Source organism: Monodon monoceros, unplaced genomic scaffold (genome assembly GCF_005190385.1).
Source record: "Monodon monoceros isolate NGI ecotype Baffin Bay Population unplaced genomic scaffold, NGI_Narwhal_1 Super_Scaffold_11, whole genome shotgun sequence".
NCBI classification, from domain to species: Eukaryota; Metazoa; Chordata; class Mammalia; order Artiodactyla; family Monodontidae; genus Monodon; species Monodon monoceros.
Genome location: NW_021703767.1, coordinates 70991208 through 71004400, shown reverse-complemented (window position 1 = coordinate 71004400; position 13193 = coordinate 70991208). Strand labels below are relative to the sequence as shown.

At 36.9% G+C, this 13193-nt stretch overlaps 1 protein-coding gene across 1 annotated transcript in view; it reads left to right on the top strand.

Moving 5' to 3' along the window:
- Positions 1-13193, top strand: part of LMLN (leishmanolysin like peptidase) — a 78807-nt gene that overhangs the window by 29249 nt on the left and 36365 nt on the right. The window contains exons 7-11 of the mRNA XM_029213590.1: positions 480-585; positions 4155-4249; positions 7537-7654; positions 9118-9225; positions 12194-12270. Of these exons, the coding sequence (XP_029069423.1) occupies positions 480-585; positions 4155-4249; positions 7537-7654; positions 9118-9225; positions 12194-12270 (504 nt within the window). The remainder of the gene's footprint in view (positions 1-479; positions 586-4154; positions 4250-7536; positions 7655-9117; positions 9226-12193; positions 12271-13193) is intronic.

The following is a 13193-nucleotide window of genomic DNA, read 5'->3' as shown; positions in this document are numbered from 1 at the left end:
GAAATGGAAATCAGAAGGTTCAGCAACTTGCAGCAACCTGAATGATTTGCTTATTGTCCTCTTTTGTACCTACTTTTCCTCTCTACCTACTTGTCTGTCCCTGTGCCTATATATATATAGTGAAATGCTGAAGTCAGAAATGAATTTTGCAAGAAAAATAGTGTTATAATTTAAATTTTTTAGTTCATTCCCTTTTTGGGTACATATTGACATACTTTACAAATCCACACTGAAGTATAATTAACTGACTCTGTCCTCTTGAGGGAACAGCTGCTGATTAGCCATGTCATAGGAGAACACAGGTATATGTCTTGAAAGTAAAAGATAGTGAAAGTTAGATGTTATGTTGTAAAATGACATTTGATATTTCACAAAGATTTTTCTGACCTTGATCAGTTTTTGATAGAAAAATATAGGTTAATAAGTATAATACATATTGTCCTGGAATATAATTAAAAATTTAATGTCTGTTTTAACAGGCCAATTGCAGGATATGCTAACCTGTGTCCAAATATGATCTCTACCCAGCCTCAGGAGTTTGTTGGGATGCTGTCTACAGTGAAACATGAGATTCTTCATGCCCTGGTAAATTTTGCTGTTAACTATTGTTCTCTCCTTCATGCCTTGATTTTCTGATTATACTCTCATTTTGATGTATGTGTTAAAATTTAAGATTTTGTGGCTTCTTAGATCGTGTTCAGTAAAACCTAGTTGAATAGGCCTCTGCCAGTAGACAATTTTTAATGATTAGGATAGCAGCTCGGTTGACTTATACTACGTAAAATAATGAAACAAGTAAATCCATTGGGCAAATAGGAGTTTTGAAAGAATGATTAAGCTTCTTAAGAAGAAACTTAGTAATTAAAAAAAATTCACTTTCATCTAAAATGATAGCTGATATGCTAATTATAGATCTTATCTCTTACAGAGATCTCATTTCTAAAAGTGTCCTTGGTCTATTTAGACTTTCTGAATTTTATATATATTAACTGATTCAGAACTTTGCTTTTCCCCAATTGGTCCAAAGTAGTAAACTTTTACAGTATGTCTGGGGAATTAAATAAAGTTGCCTAAAACCTAGGAAATGTCCTCCTGATGTCATTCATGTGTTTAGAAAATAGATGGGAGTAAAATGCAGTGATTAAGAGAGAGAATGGGACTTCCCTGGTGGTGCAGTGGTTAAGAATCTGCCTGCCAGTGCAGGGGACACAGGTTCAATCCCTGGTCTGGGAAGATCCCACATGCCACGGAGCAACTAAGCCTGTGCACCACAACTACTGAGCCTGTGCCCTAGAGCCCGTGAGCCACAACTACTGAGCCCACATGCCACAACTACTGAAGCCCACGTGCCTAGAGCAGGTGCTCCACAACAAGATAAGCCACCACAATGAGAAGGCTGCACACCCCAACGAAGAGTAGCCCCCGCTCACCGCAACTAGAGAAAGCCCCCATGCAGCAACGAAGACCCAACGCAGCCAAAAATAAATAAATAAATTTATAAAAAACAAAAATTTTAAAAAAAATGGTAGCATCCACTATAGAGTACATTATTTAAAAAAAGAGAGAGGGAGAGAATGGATCACACAGATCTAGGTGTGAATCTCCTTAGCTTTACTGCTAAAAATCTTTGGGATCTATTACAAATTATTTAGCCTTTGTAAGCCTCTGTTTCATCTATAAAATGAATATAGTAGTACATACTACAGTGGATTTTTTTCTTGAAGATTAAATAAGATGAAACATAAATGGCTTAGCACCATGCTCTACATAGTAAGGTATAATAAAATTAGTGACTATCATTTATTAGTCTTATTTCATGAGCTATTATGTATGACCTCAGTCTTTAAATCAGCAAATACCTTGGATAATTCAGTGAAACTCTAGTGTATCCAGATAGCACTTCTGGTCTTCAAGTAAGGAGATTCTAAAATGAATCATCTCTTTTCCTTTTATTAAAAAAGTAAGTCAAACCTGCTATTGTGATGAAAGACAAGCATCATTCTAAGTAACATTTTAAGCTTTAAGCTCCAAGAACAATAGATACTTGATGTTGAGAGAACCGGAAAAAAACAGCAGGTTTTAAGTCTAGTATATAAGTGAACATGAATGCAGAGGTCCCAGACATGAGGTAAATTAGGTTATGAACAGGCAGGTCACAAAAGAAAAGGTCCAATTGGCCAAGAAGTATATGAGAACATATTCAGATTTACTTTAGCAATCAGGGAATCTCAAATTAAAGTCAGACACCATTGAATATAAAAACATGTGTGAGAGTTACTATGTACATTGACTTTAAGGTAGTGATTACCCCTGGGAAAAGTGGGAAGAGAAAGGGTGAAGGTAATGGGCCTTCAACGATATTTATTCTGCAGTGTTTTATTTCTTAAAAAAAAGTCTGAAGAAAATCTGGCAAAACGAATATCTTAAATCCTCTTAAAGAGTATACATAAGTTTCTATTAGGTTTTTAAACTTTTTTGTGTATTTGAATTATTCTAAAAAATTGTAAAAACCTAGGAAATTTAAAATATTAGTTTGTCTCAAAAACCATCCTGGAGGATGCTAAGAATTAAATGTTTAACAAATACACGTATTCCCTATAAAGTTATATATGCTCTAGCTATCAAATACAGTCATTCCTGGTTCTTTCAATACCAGATAAGCCTTCTGAAATGTGAGTGCTTAGAAAAATTTTCAAATTGATATTGTGGAAAAAAATGTGTATTTAGAATATTATGAAAGATGAGGCACAGCATACTATTTTAAGCTTTATATAACTTCAGTGAATTGTATATTAAAAACTGTTTAGATTTTCTTACCTGACTCCATTAAATGTTCTTTGCATCTTCAGAGATTAAAAAAGAAGAAATGTAGGAATAAAAGAATACTCTGGATTCCATTAATCATTTGGCAAGCCTTGAATGACACAGGCCACAGTTATGTAAGCAAAGACATTTGCCAAAGAAATAGATTAATTAAGTGATCATTTGTGATTGTTAGTTATTTGGATATAAACTATAGCATAGTCTCAGTGTATAAAACATACTTAAGGGCTTCCCTGGTGGCGCAGTGGTTGAGAGTCCGCCTGCCGATGCAGGGGACACGGGTTCGTGCCCTGGTCCGGGAAGATCCCACATGCCGCGGAGCTGCTGGGCCCGTGAGCCATGGCCGCTGAGCCTGCGCATCCGGAGCCTGTGCTCAGCAGCGGGAGAGGCCACAACAGTGAGAGGCCCGTGTACCGCAAAAAAAGAAAAGAAAGAAAAGAAAAAAAACATACTTAAATTAGTAGTTACAAAAGCACTTTGTTTTAGTTATTAGGTTAGGAAAGAAAGTAAGAAAAGAAATCTCACTAATGAAATGGGAGATATCAAATGTCAGTAATTTTTTTTTTTGCCCATTTTCTCATCTTATTTGGGAGAGGGGATAGAGAATGGGAATTTGAATACCTTTATGTGAAGTAGCTACTATCTTATTAAAATTGAAGACTTCTTTAAAATACTGTCTAAAAATGTGATTATAAACACACAAATTCACATTGTAAAAAATTTTTAGAAATACAGATGATTTTACACATTATTCTACCACCAAAAGAACCACAGCTAACATTTCGATATGTTTCCAGTCTTTTTTCCGAAGTATACACCCCCCCACATAAACACACATTTATAGTCTTTTTTATTTTAGATATAGATATATATTAAATATGGACTTTGGTATCAAAGACTTTGAATTTTTATGAGTGATCTTACTAGCACACCCCCCTGCTCTAAACTGTATTGTTAATTGTTGTTAATAGTAACATTTCCCTGGTTGCAATTGTAGAGTTTGTTAGTAAGTTCATGTGAAGAGGACCAACTATTATAAACAAGTCTTTAAACAAATAAATGCATTGCCTATACCAACCAAAGAATGTCTTTGTTACTATTACTTTTGGTTTCCTCACTTAGAATTATCTCAAGTAATTGAAATTTAAAATTCATAATATGAAACACTTAATTTCAGTCCACTTCCAGTATATGGCAAGTTCCTGTAGAAGTATTGGCCTGACACTTTTATGTGGTTGTATCAGTGTTCTCTTTTGATAGTGGCATGTTGTGATATCTATAATCAGATTTGATATTTTTCACTGTAAGACATTTTGAACTTTTTCTTACAGGGTTTCTCTGCTGGGCTATTTGCATTCTACCATGATAAAGATGGAAATCCTCTAACTTCAAGATTTGCAGATGGTCTCCCACCTTTTAACTATAGGTATTTGGTTTTTTTTGTTCTTGTTCTTCTCTTTTAGGAGAGTGCTAAGACTAGCAACTGAGAATCATAGCATGTTAAGTTCCATAAATAATAGTGGCTTTATGGCTAGCCTAAGAAGATTGTATGTCCTATCTTATTAAAACAAGATAGGATATAAGGGTGGGATGAATTGGGAGATTAGGATTGACATGTATACACTACCATGTGTAAAATAGCTAGCTAGTGAGAACCTGCTGTATAGCACAGGGAGGTCAGCTTAGTGCTCTGTGATAACCTAGATGGATGGGATGGGGGTGCAGGGTGGGAGGGAGGTCCAAGAGGGATGGGATATATGTATACACATAGCTGATTCACTTCATTGTACAGCAGAAACTAACACAACATTATAAAACAATTATACTCCAATAAAAAAGAAGAGTTCATTTAGCTTCACCTTTTCATTTTACAGATGAAACAATCAAGATGGAGAAAACTTAAGTGATTTATCCAAAGAGCCAGGACTCTTTGCCAGGCAGAGCTCTTTTCCACCAGTCTGTAGCTTGTATTACTTTATAGGAGAGTCAGGCCATGGGAAAATATGGGTTGGTTATAGTTTGGTTTTTTAATAATTATTGCCTGTACATGGCAATATTTACATGTTAACTGGTATTTTATTTAGCACATCATATTAACAGTGACCTAGAGGTTCAGGGCCTAAAAGAAATAATACCAAGAATTACTAAAAAAAAATTATCAAGAATTTTATATAGAATATCAGTCACAGAACTATAACCATTTGCATGCATTTATATAAAAAATAAATCTCTAAATTAAGAGCACATGTCCACAAAAAGACATGTAAATGAATATTCATGGCAGTTTTGTTATTAATAAACAAAAAATGGAAACCACCCAAAGGTCCATCAGTAGAAGAATGGATAAATAAATCGTGATATATTTCTGTAACCAAAAACTACAAGGCACTAAAAAGAACACATTACTGCTGCATGCAATAAAGTGTATGAATATCACAGTTACAAGGTTCAATAAAAGAAGTCGTAGTCCAGGGACTTCCCTGGTGGCGCGGTGGTTAAGAATCCACCTGCATGGGCTTCCCTGGTGGCACAGTGGTTGAGAGTCCGCCTGCCGATGCAGGGGACATGGGTTCGTGCCCCGGTCTGGGAAGATCCCACATGCCACGGAGTGGCTAGGCCCGTGAGCCATGGCCGCTGAGCCTGCGCATCCGGAGCCTATGCTCCGCAACGGGAGAGGCCACAACAGTGAGAGGCCCACGTACCGCAAAAAAAAAAAAAAAAAAGAATCCACCTGCTAATGCAGGGGACACGGGTTCGATCCCTGGTCTGGGAAGATCCCTCATGCTGCAGAGCAACTAAGCCAGTGTGCCACAACTACTGAGCCTGTGCTCTAAAGCCCGTGAGCCACAACTACTGAGCCCGTGTGCCACAACTACTGAAGCCCGCGCACCTAGAGCCCGTGCTCCACAACAAGAGAAGCCACTGCAGTGAGAAGCCTGCACACCGCAATGACGAGTAGCCCCCACTCGTTGCAACTGGAGAAAGCCCGTGCACAGCAACAAAGACCCAACGCAGCCAAAAAAAAAAAAAAGTCATAGTTCAGTTATATGGAATTTAAAAACAGTCAACGATAAAAGACAGATTAGTAGTTTTACTTGAAGCCGCAGGCTATTAAATGCCATACAAGTTGAACAGATTGAGAAGGGGCATAAGGAAACCTTCTCGGGGTGCTGACACTCTTTCATATCTTTATCAGAGTAGTGGTATATGGATGTAATTTCGTGTGAGAAATTAATTCTCACACGAAGATCTCCATTTAGGTAGCTAGAAGTAAATATTAAAACAGATAGTACTTTATTCATCATAGTATTTTTTTAGAGTACATGTGAAGAAACAATTCTAATGTAGAAATACATGTTTTACTTCCTAGATTGTGTTCATTTGGTGGTATGGGAGAAGTCTGGTCTTTCCTAAGAATTGTGGTCTTTATGGGAAACACATAAATAGTGAGATAGGCAGCATCTACACAGTGATGTAGGTAAGGAGGAGAGAGATTACTACACACAGGAACCATTGTTAAGCTGATAATTTGCAGTGCTTTCTTACATTCTGGATATTCCTCAAAAGCAGGAAATCTTACAGTATAAATGGACTAATATAATAATATGAAATTCAGGTGTTAGACATAGAAAGAGTCGGATTTGGCCCTAACCTATTTATTTGGAGAAACCATTAATCTTGAAATGTGAATGATGAAGAGGATATTGAAGTTATTAATGAGGTAAAAACTGATTATTTTCTTGTTGGCTTTGTTCACTATTTATGTTTAAACATTGCCTTGCCATGGGAAAAGGAAAGGAATTAATAATCTTTCTAAGGCATGGGCATAAAAGGCATTTAATCCTTTTACGTTCAACCTATTTGTATCCTTGACTCTGAACTGTGTCTCTTGTAGACATAGTTGGATCATGTTTTTTTTTTAATGCATTCTGCCAGTCAACCCCCTTCTGTTCCCTCTGGCTGCCAGATTGCTGGTTTTCACCATGATTGTGGGCTGTTGGTTTTCAAAGCTGCCACAAAGCTGGAGAGAGGGCTTGGGAAAATGCCACAAAGCTTGCTGTTCTTACTGAGATTCATCCATTTTTCTTAAAGAAGTGCTTCCTGGATTACTACAAGCCTTTGGTTAATTTCCAGAGTTCTGAAAAAGTTCATTTGGCCAATTTTGATACTTTCCCTATTGCTTTCACAAAGTTCAGGGGTCCTTACTCTGCTGCTTTTACTGACATTTGTCTGGAATTTATTTCTGTATATGGAGTAAAATAGGGATTTAACTTTGTTTTTCCTAGTAGGATAAACAGTTTTACAGCACAGTTATTAAGTAAATTATGCTTTCCCACTAACTTAAAATGTCACCTTTTGTTAAGTTTTGTTATGTGCAGTACTAGGATATGTCTCTAGACATGCTTTTGTTTTATCCAGTAAATTTGTTAAGAGCAAGTAATTCATTGTCATCTTAGCCAAAAATTAGCTATTTGAATTGGAGCAAGTTACTTCATCTCTCTAAGCTTCTGTCTCTTTACCTGCAAAATAGTGATGATAATCTCATAAAGTTATTGAAAAGATTAAATTAGAAAATGCTATCAAGTCTTTGCTTGCACTTGGTGTATAGTAAGCTCAAATATTTTAATTTCATATTGATATTCATAAACACTTTTACACTTAAAGTGGTGGTGAATTTGCAAAAAGGACTGTCTTTTTATTCTTTAATTGCAGTCTTGGATTATATCAATGGAGTGATAAAGTAGTTCGAAAAGTGGAGAGATTGTGGGATATTCGAGATAATAAGAGAGTTCCTCACACTGTGTATCTTCTAGTAACACCTCGTGTTGTTGTGAGTATCACTGAACCTAATGTCTCATGAGCCATCTGCTCTTTTCGTTCATTATGGTCCCTTCTTTACTAATCATTATTGTTTAAGATCTAATGATTAAATTTCAAAGCCTGTAGTAGGAAACATAATATAAAGGCGGTACAGTAAAGCTACAGGCCAAGCACAATCTGAGGAAACAGAAATTTGGCCATGACTCTTATGGCTGCATTCTACCCACTGCTTTAAGTTGTGATACCAGTGGTCTGTTGTGATACCTCTTAGGATCCCTGGTACTATATGCATAATTGCTGGTCGTTTCATTTGGAGTCTGTTTTAGTCAGGGTTCTCCAGAAAAACAGAACCAACAGGACGTGTTGAGAGAGAAAGAGATAAAGAGATTTATTTTAAGTAATTGGCTGGTCCAAAATCTGGTGAGGTAGGCTGGCAACCTGAAGACTCAGGGAACAGTTGTAGTTTGAGTCCAGAAGAAGTCGGCTGGCAAAATTCCTTCTTGCTCAGGGGTAAAGTCAGCCTTTGTTCTATGAAGGCCTTCAACTGAGTGGCCCATTTATGTTACAGAGAGTGATCGGCTTTACTTAAAGCCCACTAATTTAAATGTTAATCTCATCCAAAAACACCTTCACAGAAACATTCAGAATAATGTTTGATCAGTTATCTGTGGCCCAGCCAAGTTGACACATAAAATTAATCATCACACCCTCTTGTTTAATGACAGAAACCTATTCTCCCTTCTCCCCCTTCCTTGACTACACACAGCTCCTTCTGACGTCTGAACTTTTGCACTGCTCTTGGGATATTTCCCATCCCTGGAAATCTCTAACTGAAGGACAGACGAAACCAAATGAACAAAATTGTTTTCTAATGAACAACTTATTTTTCTTACAAAAACTATATCCATAATAAGAGCAGTTTATACCTGCGTTAAAATCATTGTTGACACAACAGTTGCAAATGGCAATCATACCAGTCTATAACTTTTTTGAAATATATGACTTAAAGCCAAAACCTTCAAATAGAGGAAAAAATATTAAGAGAAATAGTAGTTCAATAGGAAAGAAGAGTGTGACAGTATCAAAATATTTAATTATATTAAAAACTATATTTTTAGGGCTTCCCTGGTGGCGCAGTGGTTGAGAGTCCGCCTGCCGATGCAGGGGACACGGGTTTGTGCCCCGGTCTGGGAAGATCCCACTTGCCGTGGAGCGGCTGGGCCCGTGAGCCATGGCCGCTGAGCCTGCACATCGGAGCCTATGCTCCGCAACAGGAGAGGCCACAACAGTGAGAGGCCCGCGTACCGCAAAAAACAAAAACAAACAAACAAAAACTATATTTTTAAAAGACATTCTCTCTTCTCACCAAAGTAATTCTTCAATAACTACTTTATTATATCCAGTGTGGTAAGGAGTTTGCCGTTATGTTGTACTTTTGTAGGGTTTATTTACTTATTTTTTTCTGATTCTTAGGATGAAGCACGAAAACATTTTAACTGTCCAATTCTGGAGGGAATGGAACTTGAAAATCAAGGTGGTATGGGCACTGAGCTCAATCATTGGGAAAAGCGATTATTAGAGGTTAGTTTATTTTAGAATTTTACTAGACATATTTTTTCTTTAATAAAAGAATTCGTACTCAACTTATTCAAACATATAATAGGTTATAAAGTAAAAAAATTTAAAAAGTCCCTTTCCCCTTTAGCTTTCCAGATCTACTTTCCAGATGTAATCACTATTTAAGTTTTTTAAATATCCTTCCAGAAATGTTAGCTAGACAGACAGAAACACTGACACACAGTTTTTTTTTAATAGGTTCATACATACATTTATGCAACTTTTTTCATTTAACAATATATCTTAGACATCTTTCCAAGGCAGTATAAGTGCTTCTGCTATCATACAATGTATGCTATCCTAAGGAACCTCTTTCTTCAAAATCAAACACTAAAAGTAACAAGGATTGTAGGAAACACAAATACCAGGTTATTAACAAAAGCAATAAGTCATAATAGAAGTACTAGCTCAGTCTGAAAAGACATCATATTTCCAATAAATAAACTCCTATATTTACTCTAGTATTTCTTTACCTTAAACAATAGCAAAAGGCAATGGTAGGTAGATGGGAGACTATAAATCTGAATATTGGGGACAAGAGTAAAATGTACAAAGGTAAGAGAACAATGCAACAAACACTTCGAAGACAAAGCCTCTGGCCATACTGAGCCAGTTGGAAGAACATGGAGTGAATGAGCATCATACACAGCACAGCATTCCTCTGTTCTGCTGTCTTAGTGTATTTTGGTTTTTTGTTTTTTAATTTTTATTTTATATTGGAACATAGTTGATTAACAATGTTGTATTAGTTTCAGGTGTACAAGCAAAGTGATTAATTTAGCTGCTATTGCTCCATTGCATAAAACATTAAAATCCAGAGAGGAATCATTATGAACCAACATGATTCCATCTTATACTGATGTCATTCCTTTATTTACTAGTCTCACATGAGCTCATTTACATTACAAAAATACATGCATTAGTAGAATAGACTGTATACATGGATCTACTTACTTTTAAACAGCTACATAATATTATATGAATGTAAAAACAGTCCTTTTTAATGAATAATTATGTTTTAAATTTTTTGTCTTAAAAATGTTGTAATGAGCAATTTATTTATATCTTCAGTGCCTTACAGGAGTGGCATTCCAGTAGGTGTTCTTTGGTTCAACTAAACAGTCAGTCAAACCTATAAGACCTAAACAGGTCACATTCAAAAACCATTAGAAGGATACAAGAAAGAAAGTACAGCATGTCAGCATGTCAGAGTCAGGCATTTCTCTAGTGCTCTACACAGTAGTCTAACGGCTGTCATCCATGCCTCTCTCCCTCTCCCTCCAGCTCAAATACCATAAGCACAAGACCGTAATAGAGGGGTGCAAGAACCAGCCTGGCTTAGAAGTACCATGTCCCAAATAAGAACCAACATCTTTTTTTAACAGTTTCATAGACATAACTTCCAGATGCCTATAAGGGACATACCCATAAGAATCACTGCACACAGAGAAGTCCAAAACTGTGGTTTACCAACAGGTATTCATGTTCATTTATAGTAATCCCAAGTCTAGAGGCATAACAGGTGGTGTTTTTTCCTTAAGTCCTGTTGCCTAGTAACACAGTTGACATTCCACCCTTATTAGGTTTCCAGGGGAGCAGAACTAGAAAGTTAATGCAAGATCACATTTGTTTATATAGAAAAAGGAAGGACAAATCCCTGGAAATGGAATTTCTGGGTCAAAGGGTGTATACGTGTGTGTGTGTATGTGTGTGTGTGTATTTTTGTTTTAGACGTCTGTTTAAATAATTAAATAGTTGCAGGTTACATACACCATGATCCAAGTTAGCAAAATTATGAAAAGAGTGAAATTAATGCTTGTGCTGACTGTTCTTATCTAGGTGACCACAAAGTAACAGTGATAAAAACTTACGGAAGACATGTACACTTATTTCTCACATGGGAATAAGTTTATTTTCCTTAAGCAGTTTTCTCAAGTGATTCCCTTTAGAAAGCTGTAGATTGTCCAGAAATGAAAATTTACTTAGTTTTCAATAGAAGACTTGAGAGTAGTCATTTTATTAGTTTCATTAACTGCTGCCTTTCCTCTGAAATGAGCTTTGTGTCCTTGAACTATTTTTTTTAAAAGATGATATTAAAGTACTTGAGATGGCCATCCAGCGTTCAACATAAAGGTTAGCAGAATACGGGAATTCCCTGGAGTCCAGTGGTTAGGACTCTGTGCTTTCGCTGCTGATCAAATCATGGGTTTGATCCCTGGTCTGGGAACTTAGATCCTGCAAGCCGTACAGGCGCCCCCCCCCCCCAAAAAAAGGAATAATCAGAGCTTCCCAAAGATAGAATATGCTTCCTTGAGAGACAGTGAAGTCCTTACCATTAGGTGACCTCCTGGTAGGAATTTTATTATACGAATTAAGACACTGGAAAAAAAAAAAAAAGACATTGGGTAGTTAGTAGACCTTGATATTTTGGTTCCCTCAGGCAACTCCTTTGATCCTATGATTCTGTGATACTTGTTTTGCATATTAATATGTATTTCTGTGATCGCAAAGTATAGGAAGTTGGTTATAAAAGCATTTTCTTTGTAATTCAGGCAAGTATTCCATTCCCCACTCCATTATCTGGGCATCTGTCTCAACCACCCACTTTACTTTGCCTGAATAGTGTAATGTTTTTATAGTATTTCTGTTTCCATGTATTTATCTTCATTTTTATCACAGAGTTCTAAATGCTAGTTATCTATCATTACAGGGAAATTGTATACACTGTAGACATTTGAGGCAGAAAGTAGATTTTGCTTTAAGCTTCAGTCTTGTCATCTTAAAGACGACTTATGTATTCCACTATTTTAAGTCAGTATTTTGTCAGCCCTCACACTTGCAACATTTTAAATATACATCAAAGCACTCACAGAAATTATTGGGACTTGCAAGGAGTCCAGTCTTCTAATTAAAATCTGTTGGTGATTTTCAGAATGAAGCAATGACTGGTTCTCACACCCAGAACCGAGTCCTCTCTCGAATCACTCTGGCGTTAATGGAGGACACTGGGTAAGACAGCTGTGAGAATTTTATATGAATTGTTTGTTAAAATGAAATGAATATTAAGATTACTATTAAGATGAAATAAACATTAGCTTAAGAAAATACTGACATTTTACACTGAAGTAAAATGTACCTATTTTTTAAATTTTGTGCAGTTAGCTATCCATTACCTGTACCAGCTCCATTCATTCATTCAGTAAATGTTTGAGACCCTGAGGTGTATAGTAATGAATAGAAATAAATCCCTGGCATTATGAGATTTTTTAATAAGTAGAGGCCATGCGGGTATGAAGGAAAAGCTTACCTAAACAATTTTTTTTAATTGTAAGTGAAATTGGTTTATGTATAGATTCCTGGTTTTTAAGGCAGTAGAACTTTCTTGTAAAGCAATAGAATACTGTTTTTAAATGACTCCGGTGGGAGTCTTTTTTGCTGTGGGTTCCTGGGTTTTTTTTTTTTAACAAGTCTCAGTTTTTGATAGCTTCCTTGCTTTTTGGTATAGCAGGATGTACCAGGCTGATCTGCACATACCCTATATCATCCTACATCTGGCATTAGCCAGTCTTCCAAGGAGCACTGGAATGTTCCTTTTGATGGAGAATAGCTTTTAGAAACCACAATCTAGGGACTGTGTTCATTTCTACTGGGTTGTCATTGCTTCTCGTCATTTTCAGTGGACCAAGTAGGGAAATTCTTTTTTTTTTTTTTTTTTTTTTGCGGTATATGGGCCTCCCACTGTCGTGGCCTCCCCCGCCGCGGGGCACAGGCTCCGGACGCGCGGGCTCAACGGCCACGGCTCACAGGCCCAGCCGCTCCGCGGCATGTGGGATCTTCCCAGACCGGGGTACGAACTCGTGTCCCCTGCATCGGCAGGCGGACTCTCAACCACTGCGCCACCAGGGAAGCCCGGGAAATTCGTAGTTTTGAAA